Source organism: Salmo salar, chromosome 03, assembly GCF_965601325.2.
Source record: "Salmo salar chromosome 03, fSalSal1, whole genome shotgun sequence".
In the NCBI taxonomy this organism is placed as follows: domain Eukaryota; kingdom Metazoa; phylum Chordata; class Actinopteri; order Salmoniformes; family Salmonidae; genus Salmo; species Salmo salar.
The window spans coordinates 61683033-61705102 of NC_138293.1; the positions used below are offsets into that span (position 1 = coordinate 61683033).

The 22070-nt window shown below is 46.6% G+C and overlaps 2 protein-coding genes and 1 non-coding gene across 4 annotated transcripts in view; 2 read left to right on the top strand and 1 right to left on the bottom strand.

Moving 5' to 3' along the window:
- The window catches only part of LOC106600985 (voltage-dependent L-type calcium channel subunit beta-1), a 36779-nt gene extending 29112 nt beyond the window's left edge, over window positions 1-7667 (bottom strand). The window contains exons 1-2 of one of the 2 annotated variants that reach the window (XM_014192807.3): window positions 7395-7667; window positions 3420-3506 (exon numbers count right to left, since the gene is read on the bottom strand). In XM_014192807.3, the coding sequence (XP_014048282.1) occupies window positions 3420-3506; window positions 7395-7484 (177 nt within the window). In that variant the 5' untranslated portion in view covers window positions 7485-7667. The remainder of the gene's footprint in view (window positions 1-3419; window positions 3507-7394) is intronic. The other variant, XM_014192802.3, reaches the window with a different exon arrangement.
- Window positions 7668-19144: 11477 nt separating this feature from the next.
- On the top strand, window positions 19145-21784 carry LOC106600986 (large ribosomal subunit protein eL19). Its single transcript, XM_014192810.3, has 6 exons — window positions 19145-19302; window positions 20215-20321; window positions 20483-20605; window positions 20757-20877; window positions 21278-21388; window positions 21580-21784. Exons 1-6 carry the CDS (start codon window positions 19298-19300, stop codon window positions 21704-21706), a joined length of 594 nt encoding a protein of 197 aa, XP_014048285.1. The 5' UTR covers window positions 19145-19297; the 3' UTR covers window positions 21707-21784.
- LOC123741955 (small nucleolar RNA SNORD53/SNORD92) lies at window positions 20035-20114 on the top strand. The gene has a single exon (XR_006769478.1). It is a non-coding gene; the product is annotated as a small nucleolar RNA SNORD53/SNORD92 (small nucleolar RNA).
- Window positions 21785-22070: the final 286 nt, after the last annotated feature.

The window sequence follows — 22070 nt, forward strand, 5'->3', positions numbered from 1 at the left end:
CAAGTGGTAGACACAGTAGCAATTTGTTTTTTCCTCAGTTGCTTTATGACTAGAAGCTAATTAAATGTAACATATTTGAACCAACATTCATATTCCAGATGGCGTTGATTATATGGGTGATTCCCATATTGTCTGTTTAAATCTATCAAAAGTAGAGAACTTTCCAGACCATGCATTGCACTATATGTAATGAGGACATAAGGAGTTTAGACAAATCTGACGCTGTTGGCCAAATCTCCGAACACATCTTTTAGGAATAACAATTTTTAAAATATATTCTTTAGTCACAAGAAAGATATTTTTTCAGTTAATATCCATTATTGACATTTTTATTATGAAACTGGGATCATTTGCATTTCCAGGCATAGAGCCGACATGGAAATGAATAATATTGAAAGTAGTTTGAAAATTCTAAAATAAAAATGTACATTTTAAGCTCAAATAATGCAACAAAATAATTGTTTTCAACTATAAAATAAAAAGTTTCCCCGTCAGACAAGGAGAGTCCCAACCTTAAAGAATCCCTGAGCAAATTTCCTGCTATTCTATACATTTTTCCATGAGACAGAGAAAATGTTGTTTTCTTATTCCTTAAAAAAAAAAGGGTGTTGATGTATGGGGTTTTATTGGGGGGGGGGGGACTCGTGGGGGTGTGTGCTACGCCAGTGTACATCAGCTATGTGGATGTGGGCTGTCGCCGGTTAACGCTTGATCTGATTGAATCTAGGCCTTAGCCAGGAGAGCAGAGGGTTGGAGGTGGGGTGGAGGGTGGAGGAGGGGAACACACAGCTCTGGTGTCTCTCTATTCCACCAGCAGAGGGCAACCTCTGACACTGTGACAGGTGCCTCACCATAGCGACGCAGGAGTGGTTGACTGACTGGTGATGAACAGGCAGCCAGCCAGCCAGGTCCACAGCATGAGGAACAGATTGCCAGAGAGAGGCAGGCAGGCTAGTATTCTCAGAGCCACTCCCAAGTGTCAGCCACTCAGACTACTGTTTGGTTCCCTCTCCTCAAAGAGAAGCAGCCTACTGCCAGGCTGCACTGACAGAAGGACTGATTACGTTTACCCTTCCAATGGAAACGGAACATACACCATAGCAGGATTTCTCTCCCACACAGCTGAGAAAATACGAGGGCGAAAAATAATGAGGAAAAATGACTAACAGCCACTCAGATGGAGGAAATTGTAACTATCGGTTTATCAAATTCTCCTCACTCAAATGAGAAGAGGTGATTTCAGGGTGATTTATTAAGATAGGCTTCATCCTGTGAACATTGCGGTCGTAGTATTTCATTTATTTGTCCTGAGCTTGGAGCAGCTTTCTTTTACGTAACACAAGTCGCCCCCTCTATTGTGAAACAGCGAATTGACCTGACCCTGGTGCCATCAAAAATAATGATTAATCATGACCTAATAGCGTTGGACTGACACAGTTGCTCTAAATGGAATGGCAAAGAAGGAAACTGAACCCCGGCAAATGAGCCCTATGGATGCCAGAGTGATTATGGTCCTTCACTGACTGTGTTGTGTAGGGGTCAGCTCATCTCATGTCTCTATGGTAGAATAGCTGGAGGGTATTGCCGGACAGCGGGACAGTCAACTGTATTGATCACAAAAACCCATCTGAATGTGTGTGCGAGAGAGAGAGAGAGAGAGAGAGAGAGAGAGAGAGGATAAATAGAGAAAGAGATTGATAGATAAAGAGAGACATATGTAGAATTGAATCCTCAAACCATCTTCAGTCAGCCCAGACATTGTAACAGCGATGAACAATTCCAAAGAGGCAAGGCGGTCACAAGAGGTGCATCTGATCGACATCTTGTGTCTTTCACACCCATATTGCCTCTTCTTTCCCAGGTCACAATCCCGGCTAGTAATGGTGCTCATTACTACATGCCTGCCACTCCCTGTGTATCTAAAGTACTCTATTCTTGTGTACACACACACACACTAATCCATCTAAACATCCTCTCCTCCTCTCCATCCCACTGCGCCTGCACACAGAGGGGAGATTCAGTGTGCTGGTTGCCATGGAAACCAGACCAGTGTACCGGCTCCACCGCTGGCTGATTGTGTGACAGTGTGTGTGTGTGTGTGTGTGTGTGTGTGTGTGTGTGAGAGAGACTTAAAGCTTGGAAAGAGTGTTCAGCTCGCAGTTGCGCAAGAGGGGGCAAACACATACAGTGCAGCTAGCTGCATACATAGACATTACATAGCCTGCCTACATACTGCGTTATGACATCTAAATGAAGGGTTGACTGCAAATTCAGGTTGTATACAGGTTGGTATCCATTTGGGACACACCCACTTTAATTGCCCCTCCTACCGTACATGTCCGGCTCAGAGCAGACTTACAGAGAGCTAATGAGGAGATGTGCCAGTGAGCAGGTTGAGGGAGGGGGAGGGGTGCAACAGAGGATGAAGATAGCTAACCTTTAGAATCCACAGGAAGGCTACACTCCCTGTGTTCACTGCCAAGAGAGGGGAGTTTTTTTTTGTGTGACACCCATAGCGAGCAGGTTAATGTAGTCAGGCAGGGGCAAAACGTTTCCTCCCTCAAATGAAGAGGTCGGGGAGGAAAAGGGGACACATGGTGGCATGACACAGGGCCGCTTTAATAAAATGTCATGTCCGCATGATGAGCTGTGATGGTGATGACACGTGTGTCACCTTAAACCCCATTCCCCTCTCTCCAGACCCCCCGGAAAGGAAGTGTCTCTGTGTGGTACATTCCCCCATGGAAACATGTTTCTGAAACATGTCTCTCCTGCTGGAGAATAGCAGGCTCCCATGGGCTCACCCTGACAGTGTTGATCAATGAACCACGGGGAACCTGGGGAGGGCGTGCTGGGGAGGGTCTGAGCCCTACATGAGGACCTGGAACCAGGGCATGACAATCAGGACTGGGGAGATCTATCTCCTGGAGTCCCTAAGAGACACTCTCTGTCTTGTTCTTATCCAAGCTGCATCAATCTGACCAGTTTATTGTTGATTCATAGTGAAAAACATTGAGTCCTGAGTAGGTGGGAGCGTCCATTGGGGAGGACTGCAGAGGCATCAATTGTGTATATGAGAGCAACCTAAATGAGGGGTGACAGAGATAGGTCAAGGAAAAAAGAAATGACAGCTATTGCACAGATGAGAAAGAAGAGAAGGAAAGGAAAGGGGGAGGAGTAAGATGATAACAACATGTAATGTAAGTAAAACTGCAGAGAGCTTTGATGGCTGTGTGCGAGTGACCATGTGAATGTGTTTGGGTTACTTATATGAGAAGGCGCTAACAGTGCTGCAGCAATATCCATACTGACCCATCGGGCTATTCTCACCTATGAATCTCTTGAACTTATCAGAGGAATCAGGCAGTCTAGTATAAGGTACAGTATAGGTACAGCATAAGGCGAATAGGGGGTCTTACCTGCCGGACAAAGCTGTTGGAGGTGGTGTCAGAGGAGGTGCTTCCATCGGAGCGCTTGAAGCGGCTCTTCCGTTTGGAATACTTTCCCTAGAAGGAAGGAAGATAAGGAGACAACAAACCAAAAAGAGACATTAGAAGAAGCTTCACAAAGAAAGTCTTAATAAAAAAGTACACTTGAACAAAGTTTTGTTCACAAACATATTTTCTGTTGAGAAAACATGACGAAACCTCCCAGCTTTGTTCTAGCGGTAAATTCATCTCAAGACTTAAGTCCACAAAATTCAATTGTTTAGTGTACTGGAACTCTATGATCAGGAGAGCTTCAGGGACATAGAAGACAATGACCAGAACAGATGGAGCGCTGCCAGAGATGGGAGTTAAAAGGAGACAATGTGTCCTGGTCTTCTCCCAGCTCCAGTGTACTCCACCATCTTAGCTCAGCTTCATGTTCAACCTCCATTACTTGTCATTATTCATGTAGGTCGGGACCCTGTAATGTGATAGGCCATTTGCCAGGGATCAGCCAGGGATCAGCCAATCTGGCTTGGGCAGGGCCCTCCACTGCATTAGAGCCCACCCTGGCCACGTCACCATGGATACGCAGTGCCGGATAATTGCATTTGTTGGCAATCAGGAAGCCTGATGGATCAGACTAGTGGGTTGTGCCGCTCCTGTGTGCACAGATGGACAGGGACCGCTGCCTGAGCGGAGGCCACAAGAATAGTACACAGGAACATACAATACACTCACACGTGTACTGTATGCATGAATATGTGCAGTGTTCAAAAGGTAGACACCCACATGGGACATATTCCTACATTCAAAAACATGATCAACCTCCCAGAGCCATGTTCTCTTTCATGCTCACTTTACGAGCACAAACTGTACAGTTTGTCGCCACACACCTGCTCCCAGCAACCCAACCAACCCCACCTTCATACACGCACGCACACACCTGCTCCCAGCAACCCAACCAACCCCACCTTCATACACGCACGCACACACCTGCTCCCAGCAACCCAACCAACCCCACCTTCATACACGCACGCACACACCTGCTCCCAGCAACCCAACCAACCCCACCTTCATACACGCACGCACACACCTGCTCCCAGCAACCCAACCAACCCCACCTTCATACACGCACGCACACACCTGCTCCCAGCAACCCAACCAACCCCACCTTCATACACGCGCGCACACACCTGCTCCCAGCAACCCAACCAACCCCACCTTCATACACGCGCGCACACACCTGCTCCCAGCAACCCAACCAACCCCACCTTCATACACGCACGCACACACCTGCTCCCAGCAACCCAACCAACCCCACCTTCATACACGCGCGCACACACCTGCTCCCAGCAACCCAACCAACCCCACCTTCATACACGCACGCACACACTTGCGCCCACAGCTATGACCAAATTTATCAGACCGGTACACTTTACTACAGGTCTAATCAGAATACTCCTCAGTGTGAGGTATGGACCAGCTATTAGAGGGTCTGAGTCAAGCTGTAGGTCCAGCTGTAGTCCAGCTCCCCTCCCATCCTCACTGAGCCGGGGCACCCTAGTCCCCAGAGGTATATCTCTGCCTGTGCTGACAACTTTTAAACAAATGTGCTCTCAACAGCCGCAACAACGCTGGCCCGGACATGGGCATCATCCTCTGTGGTCTACACACTACAGATCATATTCAGAGGCTGAAGAAAAGAGAAAACACAACACAATCTCTGCATCCTTGACAGGTGAGTTGTAGGAAATGAAGGGGGCGTGGGGTGGGTTGTATTGAGCTGGCCATGGGGAGATGCTGGCTACATTAAAGGGCAGGGAAATGCCATAGAAATGCCATAGGAAGTAGGGAGGGGAGGTTTCCTGTCGGTAACCAACCTCCAGGGCTAAGTGACTAATTAGAGGGGGGGGGGGGGGTGACGCGAACGCTGCTCTGTTAGACAGGAACTGTAGACTGGGGAGGGATGGGAGGACAAGCCTGTGGTGTGTCTCTGTCTTCCAGCATTAACAGAGCACAGTCGAACATTCTCCAGGCAAACATACAGCAACAGCACTCCTCCGCTGGTGCTGCACGCAGAAGAACAAACACAATCTATAATCTGAGCTATCGTATCCAGGCTTGATTTAGATCAGTTCAGCATTCTCCGGCGCCTGCTCATATATTTCCATCTCTGTTGGGGTTGGTTGTTGCCATTCAGTGTTGCTGGGGGGCCAGGGGGCCTTTCCTCCAGGATATTACTAGTATAGTCACAAATGGCACCATTTTCTCTATATGGTGCACTGCTTTTGACCAGGACCCACAGGGTTTCAAGTCAAAATAAGTACACTATGTAGGGAATGTGGTGCCATTTGGGACACAGTCTACAAGTGTGGTCCCCCGGTCGTCTCTCCACAGCTGAGTTATAAATATGCCAGCGTGACCCGCCGCAGGTCTGAGTGAACTTTATATCTAATTGATCCGAGTGCCACACACAAACCCTTCCCCACCACATTACACAAGGAGGGGGGTCCATCTGTCTCTCAGCACAGCACTAACACGCAAGGGATAGAAATCTGACAGCTAAAAACAGTCAGAGAGAGAGAGAGAGAGAGAGAGAGAAATAATGATGGGGAAGGGAGAGAGAAAGATGGAGAGAGAAAGAGTGGGAGAGTGAGGCGTGCAGGAAGCATACTTGGCATGGCTTGAGGTGTTGGGTTGTATACAGTATGTGTTGTTTTTCTGTGATGTCGCGGTTTCCGTGGAGAGACAATGATGGAGCTTAGCTTGGGCGGGTTTGTTCTGGTCATTCTCATTTCCCCCCCCCCCCCCCCCCCATTCGATTTTATGACCAATCATGCCCACATAACCAGTTTTATCATATACTGTAACTTCCCGAATGCCATTTATAGCTACAGAAAAAAGTTACATTCTGAACATTTAGAGTTCTAAAAGAACAAGTGTTGTGTTAGAAAACATTGCATGAGCACAGATATAGCAATTATCAAAAGCCAATATGCTGTTTTTGGAGGGCAAAAAAGGCATGGCTCGAAGGAAGAGCATTATAACACATGATATGATAATTATGTGCGATCTTATTCCATTAAATGTGTCTTCATCGCCTCTCATTTCGGGAAAAAGTTTGTTAGTGATCATCATCATTAATCAGCAGCACCTTGATGCCATGACAGTTCCTGGCAGCAAATAAATAACAATGCAGTAGCTATGAGTAGGCTATAAAGCCATTTAAACATAGTTCGGTGTCCTTACTCCTGCATGAAGGCAAAACGGATGAGAGAGAAAATCGTGTCCACTGTCCACACAGTCCATTAATACGTGGGCGTGGCTTGCATCACTTGTGGACTTCATCCATCTAGTAACGTGTAGCACATAGCGCTAATTGCGGAAAAGACATCAGAGTTCGTTCATCCATCATTATTTAGCATTAGCCTACAACAACAGGCAGCTTTGTGTAATTATTAACCATCAAATGGTCAAACCAAAAATAGTCATTGTCATGTCATAAATAACACACACTTTTCCAACACGTAAATGGTAAAAAATAAATGAATGTCATAGCCTAGAATTCCTGTGGTTCTATTTGAAAGTGGAACAGCTGCAGATGGTAACGAGAAACGGAAGAGACGCACAGCAGCCACAGTTAATTACCATATTAATGGCCCACTGTGACCAAACCAATGCTTTTACTATAGATGAAGAATACATGCATTACTTTGTTATTACCCTGGTTATTAGGCCTACTAATACAGTTCACATACACGTTTTTTTTAAATCAGGGAATTATAACCTACTCCATTAAATCTTATTCGCAGCTGTTTCGTTCACCTGCTTTCCTGTTATGACAAGTCAAACTGTGGACTGTCAAAATGTCTAAACAAAAGCTTCAGCAACAGGCGGACTGGCTCCATCAAACCTACAGTGAGATTTCCCGGGTAGGCTGGAGTTGTAGCCTATACTGCTTACCTGTGCGTGTGGATGTTGATCAAACATGTCCATTTGGATCTCCTGGGTTGAGGTCGAAGGCGTCCTGGACATACTACTTTTCTGTACCATTGATTTACTTTTTCAATTCTATTTTATAATTCATATATTTATGATGATATCGCTATAGTCATTGTCAACGAAGATAATTACTTGCCGTTGTTTCCCCGAGGGTGCTTCCCAAGCGTAGTACAATAGCAACAGCTGCGTCGTCTACAGTCTACCCTAGCCTACCACCCTCCGTTCCCTCACTCAGACGATACGGAGCGGGCGCTCCACTCGAGATTCCAGCTGCGAACGGAATAGGTTCACGCCCCATTGACCAGGCCCCACCCTCATCACTGATTAATCAACGAGAGACCAACACGGAAGGGATGTCTTGTGATTGGGTAATGGGTAAGGCAATTAGACTAGGTTGCAACCTGGTCCAACCACAGATGATATCCACATTTTTCGAAGCTCACCTCTTTTCAAGTGGCACTGTAGGCACTTGTCACCAGTGGTACATCAGCGAGGATATGTAGCCTGTTGGCTTACTGTTTTTTCTTGTATACATTTTATCTGTCACATCACTCACTTCATCTCAATACAATCAGAGAAACATGAAAAGCATCATATAGACCTGACGATGATAAGTATACAGTACATTGATACCAATGTTATACAGATAAGTCAATATTCATTACATTAAAATCATGAGACATGATAATCAAAGGTACATTGCATTTTATTTTCCCCATATGAGCACTACATTGTTATAATGGTCATAAATACAGTACCAGTCAAATTTTGGACACACCTACTCATTCCAGGGTTTTTCTTTATTTTTACTTTTTTCTACATTGTAGAATAATAGTGAAGACATCAAAACTACAGGGAGACAGGACGGACAGCTGATCGTCCTCGCAATGGCAGACCACATGTAACAACACCTGCACAGCATCGGTACATCCGAACATCACACCTGCGGGACAGGTACATGATGGCAACAACTGCCCAAGTTACACCAGGAACGCACAATCTCTCCATCAGTGCTCAGACTGTCCGCAATAGGCTGAGAGAGGCTGGACTGAGGGTTTGTAGGCCTGTTGTAAGGCAGGTCCTCACCAGAGATTACCGGCAACAACGTTGTCTATGGGCACAAATCCACCATCGCTGGACCAGACAGGAGTGGCAAAAAGTGTTCTTCACTGACGAGTCGCGGTTTTGTCTCATCGTGGGTGATGGTCGGATTAGCGTTTATTGTCGATGGAATGAGCGTTACACAGTGGCCTGTACTCTGGAGCGGGATCGATTTGGAGGTGGAGGGACCGTCATGGTCTGGGGAGGTGTGTCACAGCATCATCGGACTGAGCTTGTTGTCATTGCAGGCAATCTCAACGCTGTGCGTTACAGGGAAGACATCCTCCTCCCTCATGTGGTACCCTTACTGCAGGCTCATCCTGACATGACCCTCCAGCATGACAATGCCACCTGCCATACTGCTCGTTCTGTGGGTGATTTCCTGCAAAACAGGAATGTCAGTGTTCCTCCATGGCCAGCGAAGAGCCCGTATCTCAATCCCATTGAGCACGTCTGGGACCTGTTGGATCGGAGGGTGACGGCTAGGTCCATTTCCCCCCAGAAATGTCCGGGAACTTGCTGGTGCCTTGGTGGAAGACTGGGGTAACATCTAACAGCAAGAACGGGCAAATCTAGTGCAGTCCATGAGGAGATGCACTGCAGTACTTAATGCAGCTGGTGGCCACACCAGATACTGACTGTTACTTTTTGATTTTGACCCCCCCCCCCCCTTTGTTCAGGGACACATTATTCCATTTCTGTTAGTCACATGTCTGTGGAACTTGTTCAGTTTATGTCTCAGTTGTTGAATCTTGTTATGTTCATACAAATATTTACACATGTTAAGTTTGCTGAAAGTAAACGCAGTTGACAGTGAGAGGACGTTTCTTTTTTTTCTGAGTTTACTAACCAAAAAAGTGTTAAACAAATCAAAATATATTTTAGATTTGAGATTCTTCAAAGTAGCCACCCTTTGCCTTGATGACAACTTTGCACACTCTTGGCATTCTCTCAACCAGCTGGAATGTATTTCAATTAACAGGTGTGCCTTTTTAAAAGTTAATATGTGGGATTTCTTTCCTTCTTAACGCATTGGAACCAATCAGTTGTGTTGTGACAAGGTAGGGGTGGTATACAGAAGATAGGCCTATTTGGTAAAAGACCAAGTCCATATTATGGCAAGAACAGCTCAAATAAGCAAAGAGAAATGACAGTCCATCTGTAGTGGTCTGGGTGTAGCTGGTGCAGAGGAGTCAGGCGCAGGACAGCAGAGATGAGTTACACAAGTAACTTTACTCAAATATTTAAAATGTAATATATTTTGATTTGTTTAACACTTCTTTGGTTACTACATGATTCCATGTGTTATTTCATAGTTCTGTTTTCATGATTATTCTACAATGTAGAAAATAGTAAATATAAAGAAAAACCCTTGAATGAGTAGGTGTCCAAACTTTTGACTGGTACTGTAGATAGATGTCCATTCATGTCCATACTGTGCGATGCACAGGCATACTGTAGTCCATTCCTCCTTACAGTCTGATGCACAGTAATTGATCTGACGTGGCTGAACTCAGGGGAATAATAGTCAAATAATATTGAGGCTTAGCATTTACATTTTTTTTTACATTTTAGTCATTTAGCAGACGCTCTTATCCAGGCAGTGCAGGGTAGTTTTTAGGTCCTGGTTAGCAGTACAGATGTGGCCAGCTAGGTTCATCTAGAACTTTTTACTATGTTCTTACTGAATCTTGACCGCCATCCTTTGTGTATTTATCAACTTCACTTCAGTATTTATTCAGTTTTCACAAATACACTTTTCCCATTAATATGTTTTTAAAGGCTTAATGAAAATGTCATTTTTTTTATAAAAATAGTAGTAGCAATAACGAATACAAAAATAAAATAGAGAGGAAATCCTGTCTGAATAAGTAATCTTCTTCATTGGGGGAGGTTCATGAATCTACAACACACAGGTATGTGTTGAGTGTATCAGGTATCAAGGTAAGACCCAGATGCAGACCGTGTCGAAGTAACAATGTTTATTACAGCAACAGGGGCAAAGTTACAGGACGGCAGGCAGGGTCAGGTCAAGCAGAGGTCGATAATCCAGAGGTGGGGCAAAGGTACAGGACGGCAGGCAGGGTCAGGGGCAGGCAGAGTGGTCAGGTGGGTGGGTACAGGATCAGGACAGGCAAGTGTCAAAACCAGAAGGACGAGAAAAGAGAGACTGGGGAAAAGCAGGCACTGACACAAAAACGCTGGTTGGCTTGACAAACAGGCACAACCAGAAAGAAAACAGGTATAAATACCCAGGGGATAAGTGGGAAATATGGGTGACACCTGGAGGGGGGTGGAGACAATCACAAAGACAGGTGAAACAGATCAGGGTATGACAGTACCCCTTCACCCCCTCTAGGGGCGCCACATGGCATCCTACCTGGTTGACTGGGGTGCCGGCGGTGGAAGTCGGTGATGAGGGCTGGGTCTAGGATGTCTCTAGCGGGGACCAGGCACCTCTCCTCTGGGCCATAACCCTCCCAGTCAACAAGGTACAGGATAGCCCTGCCCCATGGTCGAACCCTCAGGAGACGTCTCACTGTGTACACCGGATGGCCATCGACGACACAGAGAGGAGGGGTGGGCCTGGCAATAGGAGACAAAGGGCTGTGAGACACGGGGTTAATTCTAGACACGTGGAATGTAGGATGAATATGAAGGGTACGGGGCAACAGAAGGCGGACAGCAGAGGGGCTAATGATCTTGGAGATGGAGAAGGGACTATAAAGTTTGCGAGACTCCACCCGGAGGGGCAGATCCCGGGTGGACAGCCATACCTTCTGCCCAAGATGATATCGGGGAGCCAGGGCCCGATGGTGATCCGCTTGTCGTTGATACCTGGAGGTGGTCTTGAGGGCCGACCAGGCTCCCTTCCAGGTACGACGACAGCGGCGCACAAACATCTGGGCAGAAGGTATGCCGACCTCTTCCTATTCAGGGAAGAGCAGGGGCTGATACCCCAGGGAACACTCAAAGGGAGATAGGCCCGTGGCAGAGCAGGGAAGGGAACGGTTGTTGCGGGCGTATTCGACCCACACAAGCTGCTGGCTCCAGGTGGTGGGGTTGGCAGAGACCAGGCAGTGCAGGGTAGTTTTTAGGTCCTGGTTAGCTCGCTCCGACTGGCCGTTGGACTGGAACCCGGAGGACAGGCTGGCCGACGACCCAATGAGGGTGCAGAATGCCTTCCAGAACTGGGACGAGAACTGAGGACCCCGGTTGGAGACCATGTCCACGGGCAGACCATGGATCCAGAAGACGTGCTGCACCATGAGCTGGGCCGTCTCTTTGGCAGAGGGTAGTTTGGGGACAGGAACGAAGTGGGCGGCTTTGGAAAACCGATCCACCATGGTCATGATGGCGGTGTTGCCGTCAGATGGGGGAAGAACCGTGACAAAGTCCAGGGAGTGTGAGACCAGGGATGTTGGGGGACAGGCAGAGGTTGGAGGAGACCAGCCGGAGCTTGCAGAGGAGTCTTGTTCTGTGCACACACCGTGCAAGTGGCGACGAATGCGGACACGTTTGGAACCATAGTAGGCCACCAAAAGTGCTGTCGCACAAAGGCCAGGGTCCGATGAGCGCCCGGGTGGCAGGCAAGCCTGGAGGAGTGGGCGGCGTCAGAAACGAACATCCAGTTATCAGGGCCCCCCACCCCCCCGGGATTCAGGCTGGAACCGCTGCGCCTCACGGACCTGCTTCCCTATTCCCTAGCTGAGTGCCGTCACCAGGCATGAAGTGGGAAGGATGGTCTCGGGTTCCGGGGTAGTAGTCGTGGGGCTATAGCGGTGGGATAGTGCATCCAGCTTGACATTCTTGGATCCCGGCCGGTATGAGAGGGAGAAATTGAACGTGTGAACAGCAGGGCCCATCTGGCTTGCCTGGAGTTGAGGCGCTTGAAGGTGCGGAGATACTCCCCACACGATGAATAGATGTTCCGCCTCCTCCAGCCAGTGCCTCCATTCCTCCAACGCCATCTTCACCGCGAGAAGCTCACGATTCCCCACATCGTAGTTCCTTTCCGTGGCATTGAGGCGATGGGAGAAGAAGGCGCAGGGATGTAGCTTGAGGTCAAGGGCAGAACGCTGGGACAGGACAGCCCCCACTCCGACATCCGAAGCATTGGCCTCCGCCACAAACTGACGAGATGGGTCAGGATGAGAGCTGTGGTGAAGCGATGTTTGAGGTCCCGGAACGCCCGGTCAGTAGCTGGAGACCACGTGAACGGAACCTTTGGCGAGGTCAGTGCTGACAGGGGGAACCCAGGGTGCTGTAACCCTTTATAAAGCGGCGATAGAAGTTGGCAAACCCCAGGAAACATTTCAGCTGCACCCTGGATGTAGGCTGGGGCCAATCCATAACTGCTCTCACCTTTCCGGGATCCATCTGGACACTCCCAGCAGAGATGATGTAACCAAGAAAGGGGATGGTGGAGCGATGGAACTCGCACATCTCCGCCTTCACAAACAGCTGATTCTCCAGAAGGCACTGAAGGACCTGCCGGACATGGAGCATGTGTTCTTGAAAGGGACCAGGAAGAAGACGAGGATGTCATCAATGTAGACGAAGATGAACCGGTTCAACATGTTGCGGAGGACATCATGCAACAGAGCCTGGAACAAAGCAGGGGCATTGGTGAGGCCAAAGGGCATGACCAGATATTCGTAGTGGCCAATGGCTGTGTTGAAGGCGGTCTTCCACTCGTCCCCCTCTCGTATCCGCACTAGGTGGTAGGCATTCCGTAAATCCAACTTGGAAAACACAGTGGCCCCCTGGAGTGGCTCGAAAGCCAACGAGATGAGTGGTAGCGGGTAACAGTTCTTAACCGTAATGTCATTGTCCCCGGTAGTCAATGCACGGGCGGAGGGTCTTGTCCTTTTTCTCCACGCAGAAGAACCCTGCGCCAGCGGGAGAGGAAGAGGGACGGATAAATCCAGCAGATAGGGAGTCCCCAATGTAGCTATCCATAGCCTTGGTCTCCTGTCTCGACAGGGAGTAGAGATGTCCCCAGGGCGGCGTGGTGCTAGGGAGAAGATCCCTCCCGCAGTCATAGGGTTGGTGCGGCGGAAGCGACTTGGCCCGGGCCTTGCTGAACACCTCCCAGAGGTCCTGGTACTCCGTGGGACTGGCGGAGAGATCCAGGGCAGGTTGTGCTGACTTCAGGCAATGGGTATGGCAGAACGGGCTCCAGCCCATGATGGCACCAGTAGACCAGTTAATGAGGGGATTGTGTTGTTGGAGCCAGGATAATCCCAATACCACGGGAATCAGAGGGGACTTGATGAGCAGGAACTGGATAGCCTCGCTGTGGTTCCCCGACACCCGTAGGTTGATAGGAGTGGTGTTGTGGGTGACGCGGCCTATAGAGCGTCCGTCCAGTGCTCTAACGTCCATGGGAATGGAAAGGGGCTGAGTGGGGATGTTCAACTCGGATGTCAGGGTAGCGTCCAAAAAGCTCTCGTCAGCCCTAGAATCAATGAGAACCCGGAGAGATTTGGCAGGTCTCCCCATAGCAGAATGGCATGAAATGCGGTGCGAGCAGGGGAAGCAGGAACATTCTCCATATGGCCCACCAGAGTCCTTGCTCCTACCGGTGAGCCTGATTTCTTTAAAAGACACGAAATGACCAAGAGTCCCGAAATACAGACAACTCTTCGTGTCAATCCTGTATGGTCGTTCCACTGGCGACAGCTCAGCCCTGCCTAGTGGCATAGGCTCAGGAAGCGGTGACTCGGCCATCTTCAGCAGCCCTCAGTGTAGGTCGGGAAGCCTCAGGTTCTCTCGGCAACGAGACCGTCAGGAGCTTCCGGGAAGATTCGGAGGTAAGGTGGGATCCCTGGGCGTGCGAACGAATCCAAATTCCTCTCCCTCCGTCGTTCCCGTAAACGCTCATTGATACAGATGGTCAAAGCGATGAGGGAACTGAGCTCCGTAGATAACTCCTGGGCTGCAAGCTAATCCTTGACCTGCTCCGAGACGCCGTGCAAGAACATATCAAACAGTGCCTCTTGATTCCAAGCACTCTCCTTGCCAACATGCGGAAATGCAGCGCATAATCAGCTACACTGCGGGAGTCCTGCCGAAGCTGGATTAGCTTCTCGGCGGCCTCTCGCCCGGAGAACGGGACATCAAACACCTTCCTCACTTCTCCCACGAACCCCTCCAGACTAGCGCACATGGCCGGCTGTTGTTCGCACACGCCAGTAGCCCAGGTGAGAGCCCTCCCGGACATAAGCTGGATGAGGTAGGCTATCTTGGAGCGATCCGAGGGGAAGGAGGAGGGCTGAAGCTCGAAGACGAGGGCACACTGAGCTAGGAACACCCCGACAGGTGCTCGGCTCTCCATTGAAGCATTCCGGAGGTGGTAAGCGGAACTCCCGAGAAGGTGGAGTGACCGATGAGACGGCTCTGCTAGCAGCTGAGTTGCTGAGGAGCTGTGGGGTTACCACCGTGGTAGGCAGCCTCCCAGACAACCCACGGAATTGCTCCAGCAAACTGTCCAACACCCGGTCATGGCATTCAGCCAATGTTTGGAAACCCTCCACAAGGCCACGAAGCAATTCCTCGTGCATACCGATGGTGGCTCTCTGGGTGGAGGTGACGTTGCGCAGCTGGCCCGGGTCTGCTGGGTCAGTCATGGCCAGTTCGTACTATCAGGTATCAAGGTAAGACCCAGATGCAGATCATGTCAAAGTAACAATGTTTATTATAGCAACAGGGGCAAAGGTACAGGACGGCAGGCAGGCTCAGGTCAGGCAGAGCTCAGTAATCCAGAGGTGGGGCAAAGGTACAGGATGGCAAGCAGGCTCAAGGGCAGGCGGAGTGGTCAGGCAGGTGAGTACATGGTCAGGCAAGGGTCAAAAATCAGGAGGACGAGAAAAGAGAGACTGGGTAAAAGCAGGCGCAGACACAAAAACGCTGGTTGGCTTGACAAACAAAACGAACTGGCACAAACAGACAGAAAACACAGGTATAAATACCCAGGGGATAAGTGGGGAAGATTGGCGACACCTGGAGGGGGGTGGAGACAATCACAATGACAGGTGAAACAGATCAGGGTGTGACAGAGTGTAGATTGTTTTTCGTCCCCTTCTTCTGTCCAGTGTAAAGTATTTATGTGAGGTTATGTGCCTTTTGAAACTGGGTGGTTTGAGCCTGAGTGCTGATTGGCTTAAAGCAGTGGTATATGAGACCGTATAGCACGGGTATAGCAGAACATTTATTTGTACTGTTCTAATTACATTTGTAACCAGTTTATAATAACAATAAGGCCCCTCGGGGGTTCATGGAATACGGCCAATATACCATGGCTATGGGCTGTATCGAGGCACTCCGCGTTGCTTCGTGCTTAAGAACAGTCTTTAACCGTGGTATATTGGCCATATACCACATCCCCTCATGCCTTATTGCTTAATTGACTAGTTCATTTGGGCTGCATAAGGGCTTAGCATTCAGGTGAGAGCGTTCTCTCCAGCTGTTTGCCTACTGATGTCCATTCAGTTCCTGATTCATATGACACTGCAGGTGTCAATGTCATACAGTTATTTTTTGGTCAAGCAAATTACTCCAGTAACCCATTCCAGTAAACCATATCACGCTGCGCTTTGGTCTGAATGTTATTACGACGATTGTGACAGCTGAACACACTCCCATTCACATCGATGGGGCTGTAGTGGAGCGGGTAGAGAGTTTCAAGTTCCTTGGTGTCCACATCACCAACAAACTATCATGGTCCAAACACACCAAGAAAGTCATGGGCATGACAATGCCTTTTCCCCCTCAGGAGACTGAAAAGATTTGGCATGGTACCCCAGATCCTCAAAAAGTTCTACAGCTGCACCATCTAGAGTATCCTGACCGGTTGCATCACCGTCTGGTATGGCAACTGCTCGGCATCCGACCGTAAGGCGCTACAGAGGGTAGTGCGTACAGCTGAGTACATCACTGGGGCCAAGCTTCCTGCCATCCAGGACCTATGTACTAGGTTTTTACACTGCTGCTACTCACTGTTTCTTATCTATGCATATTCACTTTACCCCTTACTGTACAAACATCATACTTTCAAAATCTTAGCTAGCAGTTATCATCATGAATCAAGTCGACAATCTACTGGCAAATCCTTTGTAATCCTTGTCATATGAAGAGAAATAATGAAGAGAAATTATAGATATAACGTATCGGTGCTCATCGGCCATTGGACATAAACATTATACACAAGCTGGAAATCGCAAATTCAACAATGAGTAGTTTGGAAGGAATCAGTGACTAACTGCAAGCATTGCAAAGCAATCACTAGCCTGCTATTCAGTGGAGTGGCTGGCTGTGTGGTCCCAAATCTGGGATTAAACATTCAACATTAGCCATGCTGTCAATGAAGCATGATTTGTGCCGTGCTCAAAACAACTGTTAACTTGGAACTGTGAAAACTTGACTTCAGTGAGTTCAAGACAACTGGGAAGTCGGGAATAAATGAGCTCCGATTGGGAAAATATGCTTTGAACGGTCATCCAACTCGAAATTGTAAATCTGGCCTCTTTCTGGAGCTATGACCTGAAGATCAATGATGTCATCATGATTCAACCTTCTTTTTTTCCAAACTCCCAGTTGTTTTGAAAGCACCATAAATCCAGAGAATGCCAGACTTTGATGACAAAATTTGCCCACAAAGGACCGCCGCGCCACCTTCCTGTTCAAGTGAGCTCAGCACAACAAGGTGAGTCCAAAAATGTATTGTATGCTGCTGCATAAATGATGTAATATGCCAGGGAGATATGTATACTGTAGCTAAGAAAGTAATACAAAGTGTATGTTGTGTAGTACGATGTTAGTAGCCCATGTGCCTCACCCTAATAATTTGGTATTTTTACCCCTCTTAATTTCGCCTACTGTTCTGACTTGGTGGTGCACATGTAGCCTATAACCTGTTTTTGAGAAATGTAATCACTGAATATTGTAAGAGCTTTCATTGTCTGCTTATATGCCCCCTGTATTTATCCTACGGTTCTGACTTGGTGTACAGGGAGAACACTGTATGAATGGCCCATGTTCTGAATTCTGCCACTGTACATTTCAAAAGTGCTAAACATATAGCTTTATTGACCACGTTCATCCTAGCTCGCTCATTAAAGTCTTAATCGAAATTACGGGTTGCCTCTTATCGGTTTGTTGTCCCCTTATGTCATCGTTTGTACATCTCAATTGTCATTAGAAACCACATTTGTTTAAATAAGTCAGCCATATCAGCTATGGTTTTTTAAAAGGCAGTAAATGAGGCTGAATGAACTGTTTCACTGCCAGACAAGGCTCCGCTGATAGCCAGGTGTAGCAGTGGTAAGATGTTGGGAATGCTGATGGGACAGCTTTCTGTAGGTCCTAACAGTTTGTGGGCACCGTTTGTCACCGTTATACTGCAATTAATTTATTGTTTAGTGTTGTGTTTTGTAGTGGCTTTGCTGGCATGTATCCACTTTTTTTTTTTGCCCCACCAAGATTTACATGCTAAAATCGTCACGGCATGACAAATAAAATTGTATTTTATTTTATTAATTAAGGATTGTTATTGAAGTGTTTTCTGTAGCTGGTATATTGCCTCTTATTGTTGATCGATAGCCCCATCTAGTGGTCTCTCTAGCTCCATACTGTATTAGAATCCTGTGTTATTTATTCAGAGGAAACGTTCACGTGGTATATGTAAAAGCAATAATTGATGATATTTCTCTTGCCGCATTTGTACCTATTGTATATAATCTAGAACATGCATTATGTTGTAGTAGGTACAGATTTATTGATTTTCTGTCTTGCTTGATCATATGCAATTATCCTTGAAATAGAAGCCAGGTGTGCGTGCTGCTGAAGATTTACACTGAGTGTGGCCTGACGCCAAAACGTTTGTGTTTTGTTTTCACATTCTATTTATGATTTTTTTTGGGAACCATGATGTTCTAATAAAAATCTTTATTTTGCATTCAAGCCTCAGTTTTGGATTTATTATTTTTTCTCACCAGTGTGCGGGTCTCCATCTCTTTCAGTTCAGAGAGGAAATCACACAATGCATGTCACACGAACTTGGCTTCAACTTTCGGGTCTCCTTCAAGGTGGTGAAAAAAGTACTCAATTGTCATACTTGTGTAAAAGTAAAGATAACTTGATAGAAAATGACTCAAGTAAAAGTCAGCCAGTAAAATACTACTTGAGTAAAAGTCAAAAACGACTAAATTGTCATACTTGAGTAAAAGTAAATTCTATATATCAGATCTTTTCACATATCTTTTTCAGAGGTGATCTGATTGGTCAAAAGACCAATTAATGGGGAAAAAAATATCACAATTGGGCTGCTTATCTAAACGTAGCCTTACAGAAACGTTTCCTCTGACATTGTCAGTCAGCTGTTGACGGTTTTAGTCTTTGGTTTCGACATTTGGTCTCCTGTGGTGGAGTAGTGAGCTGCATTTTGTATGATTCCACCCACAATGCAGTGCGATATCACTCCCCACCTTTGGAATATACTATTATTCCCAGATAAGGGGAGAACATATTTTCTATACACGTTATCTTATGATTTCAGACAATATCGCTCTCTCTTACTTTCGCTCTCTCTACCAATTAGTACTTTAATGCTAACTCTTCACATGAAAAATATTATATGTGTGTCGTATTCCGTTTATTTCACAAAAGAACCGCTGTATATCTCATTTTGGATTCTCCTGTAGCTTTAATGGTACGGCCCTGTCCGTCCCTCGACTCTTCCTTTTTCTATTGCAGTAGCAGCCATGAGGTAAGCCAACCGACTTTGTGCGAGTCTAAATTCGCATATTTTTTTATAAAATAACATTAATTGGCCATTAAACGTTTACTAAGGTTGCCCCAACATGTACGCGACACTTCCGTCAAAGTCCCTTCACATATTTCATATTGGTAAAGTTACATTTCATGTGTAAATGTGTCGCACGATGTTCCAAGCCAGGGAGGCCATGTTGTCGACCAAGATTTCTGAGACGAGACATTTAGGCCTAACGTTAAACAAATGCGAGTTAAACCCCTTCGCTATCATAGCTGACTAGATTATGATCGTTTAAAACATGTCTGATTCCCATATTGTTAGTATCAACGATATCCATGTTCCAAATAATCTGAGTGTTTACATTTGGCAGGCTTGCTAGCTACGCTGCTTGCAAATCTGGTCTACCACATTTTGTTAACATTTGCCAACTAACGTTACCTAGACCTACCTGGACACTGGTATCTGATTTTGACTGATGTTCCCCGATGCTTTGTATTAGCGAACTGGTTACTTGTGTCTTGTAAGATTCAGTGTCAACCATGTCACTTTCTAAGAACCGTAACAGTGTGGATGATATTTAGCAATACGACTAACAGTAGTTAGATAACGTTACTAGCCTAACGTCGAGTAACGTTAGCCCAGTTGCAGCCAAGGTGACGTTTAGTCATTAGCATCTAACTAGCTGTAATGGCTAACAATCAACCCGGAGTTATATTGGATAAATGGTTAATATGATGATTCTGAGAATGGTTTCGCAAACTATGCTGAAATTTGTGATGTCACGTTTCTCTTGGCTATCTGATTAACCCCTGTTCACACTACAAACATTTAAGTTATGATGTTAGCAACATAGTTATGCGTTACACAAAATGTAATGCGTTAGCTAACTCTTCATTTCTAACCCAGCATGCTCAGGCTTCAAAAGAGGCTTGCCTCCAGCGTCCTGCGCTGTGGCAAGAAGAAGGTATGGCTGGACCCCAACGAGACCAATGAGATTGCTAACGCCAACTCCCGTAAGGATTCAGCCAACTTGTGTTGTAGCACATTATTTTGGTACTATGTGATGTAGTTAATGTAGCCTGTGCATAATCTACCCAGTAGTTGACTGAATATTGATTTGTTGCTGTAAATTCACCTGCTTTGTCTAACCCATATATTTTATGTCCCCTCTCAGGCCAGCAGATCCGTAAACTGGTAAAAGATGGTCTTATCATCCGCAAGCCTGTCACGGTGCACTCTCGCGCCCGCTGCCGCAAGAACACGCTGGCGCGTCGCAAGGGAAGGCACACAGGAATCGGTGAGTGAATGTCGTAGCTATATCGGCTAGTGATGACAATCAGGTAGTCTTTTTATTTACTTAACTGATTTGTACTGAAAACAGGATTGTGAATTTTGGGGTGTATTAATCTCAGGCCTAACACCATCCTTTCCTCTGCCCACCCTACCAGGTAAGAGAAAGGGTACAGCCAACGCCCGTATGCCAGAGAAGCTGTCCTGGATGCGTCGCATGAGAATCCTGCGTCGTCTTCTCCGTCGCTACAGGGAGTCCCATAAGATTGACAGGCACATGTAAGTTCTCCACATCCACCCTCGAGTATACAGATTCACAGGGCATAGCAACTCCTATTGGGTCCATTTCAAGGATGTCTCTTACACATTAATTATGTTGAACTAGCTAACTCCACTAGCCTAGGCTGAACTTGCTAGCTATAATGGCTAACAATCAACCCAGAGTTATAGTGGTAAAAATGTTTCCTGAGAATGGTTTTGCAAACTTTAATGAAATTTGATGTCATGTTTCTCTTGGCTATCTGATTAACCCCTGTTCAAATTCCTATTTGATTTAGGAAGGAAATTCAAATGTAGTTCATTAATTGCTAAATTATTCATTTTTGTATTTATTGAATTGTTTAAAGCGTGTATTGTAGATTAATTTGCTCATCTTGTTTTGCCCCTTTCCTTCCCGCAGGTACCACAGCCTCTACCTTAAGGTGAAGGGTAATGTGTTCAAGAACAAGCGTATCCTCATGGAGCACATCCACAAGCTGAAGGCAGACAAGGCCCGCAAGAAGCTTCTGTGGTAAGTCTAAAACCACAACTCCCATCTGCCTTAGATGTTTCTATGGGCAATGTTTTGTATTAGTGGAGAAGGAACTGAGCTGATGAGCACTTAAAAGCAGATCTTTATATGGGAATGTTTATAGATGGTTAGATGTACATTTATGTTCAGCCAAAAGATAAGTTAGTGTTTGACCACTTTTCTCTCTGCAGTGACCAGGCTGAGGCCCGTCGTTCCAAGACAAAGGAGGCCCGTAAGCGCAGAGAGGAGCGCCTGGCAGCAAAGAAAGAGGAGATCATCAAGACCCTGTCAAAGGAGGAGGAGACCACCAAGAAGTAAACAGCTTCTTGTCCCTGGCATGCACCTCCTGCCCTTCCCTCTGTCAAGTGATGACAATAAAAAGTGTATGAAAGACAACCCTGTCTCCTGAGTCCTCTCTTGATCACACCTGTGATGTACACTACCTGACATGATTTCATGGGTTTATTAATTGTGTGGGCAGTTCTGAAGTGGCATTGGATTACTTCTATTTACAAGGATATAACCTGTCCTACACAATGACATTGTGTGATTGATTTTACTGTTTTTCCTCAGTCCAGGCTTTTCAAAAAGCTTGTAGGAAGTTGACAGGACAATGCCACTCAATGCATACCACAGCAAAGTAATTGTGCCTTTTTTTTACATGACCTTACATTTGCCACAT

What these genes read in the sequence shown, in the direction of transcription:
- LOC106600986 (XM_014192810.3), top strand. An exon ending in GATTGCTAACGCCAACTCCC is followed by an intron (nt 20,322 to 20,482) that starts GTAAGGATTCAG and finishes GTCCCCTCTCAG; the next exon opens with GCCAGCAGATCCGTAAACTG. An exon ending in GGGAAGGCACACAGGAATCG is followed by an intron (nt 20,606 to 20,756) that starts GTGAGTGAATGT and finishes CCACCCTACCAG; the next exon opens with GTAAGAGAAAGGGTACAGCC.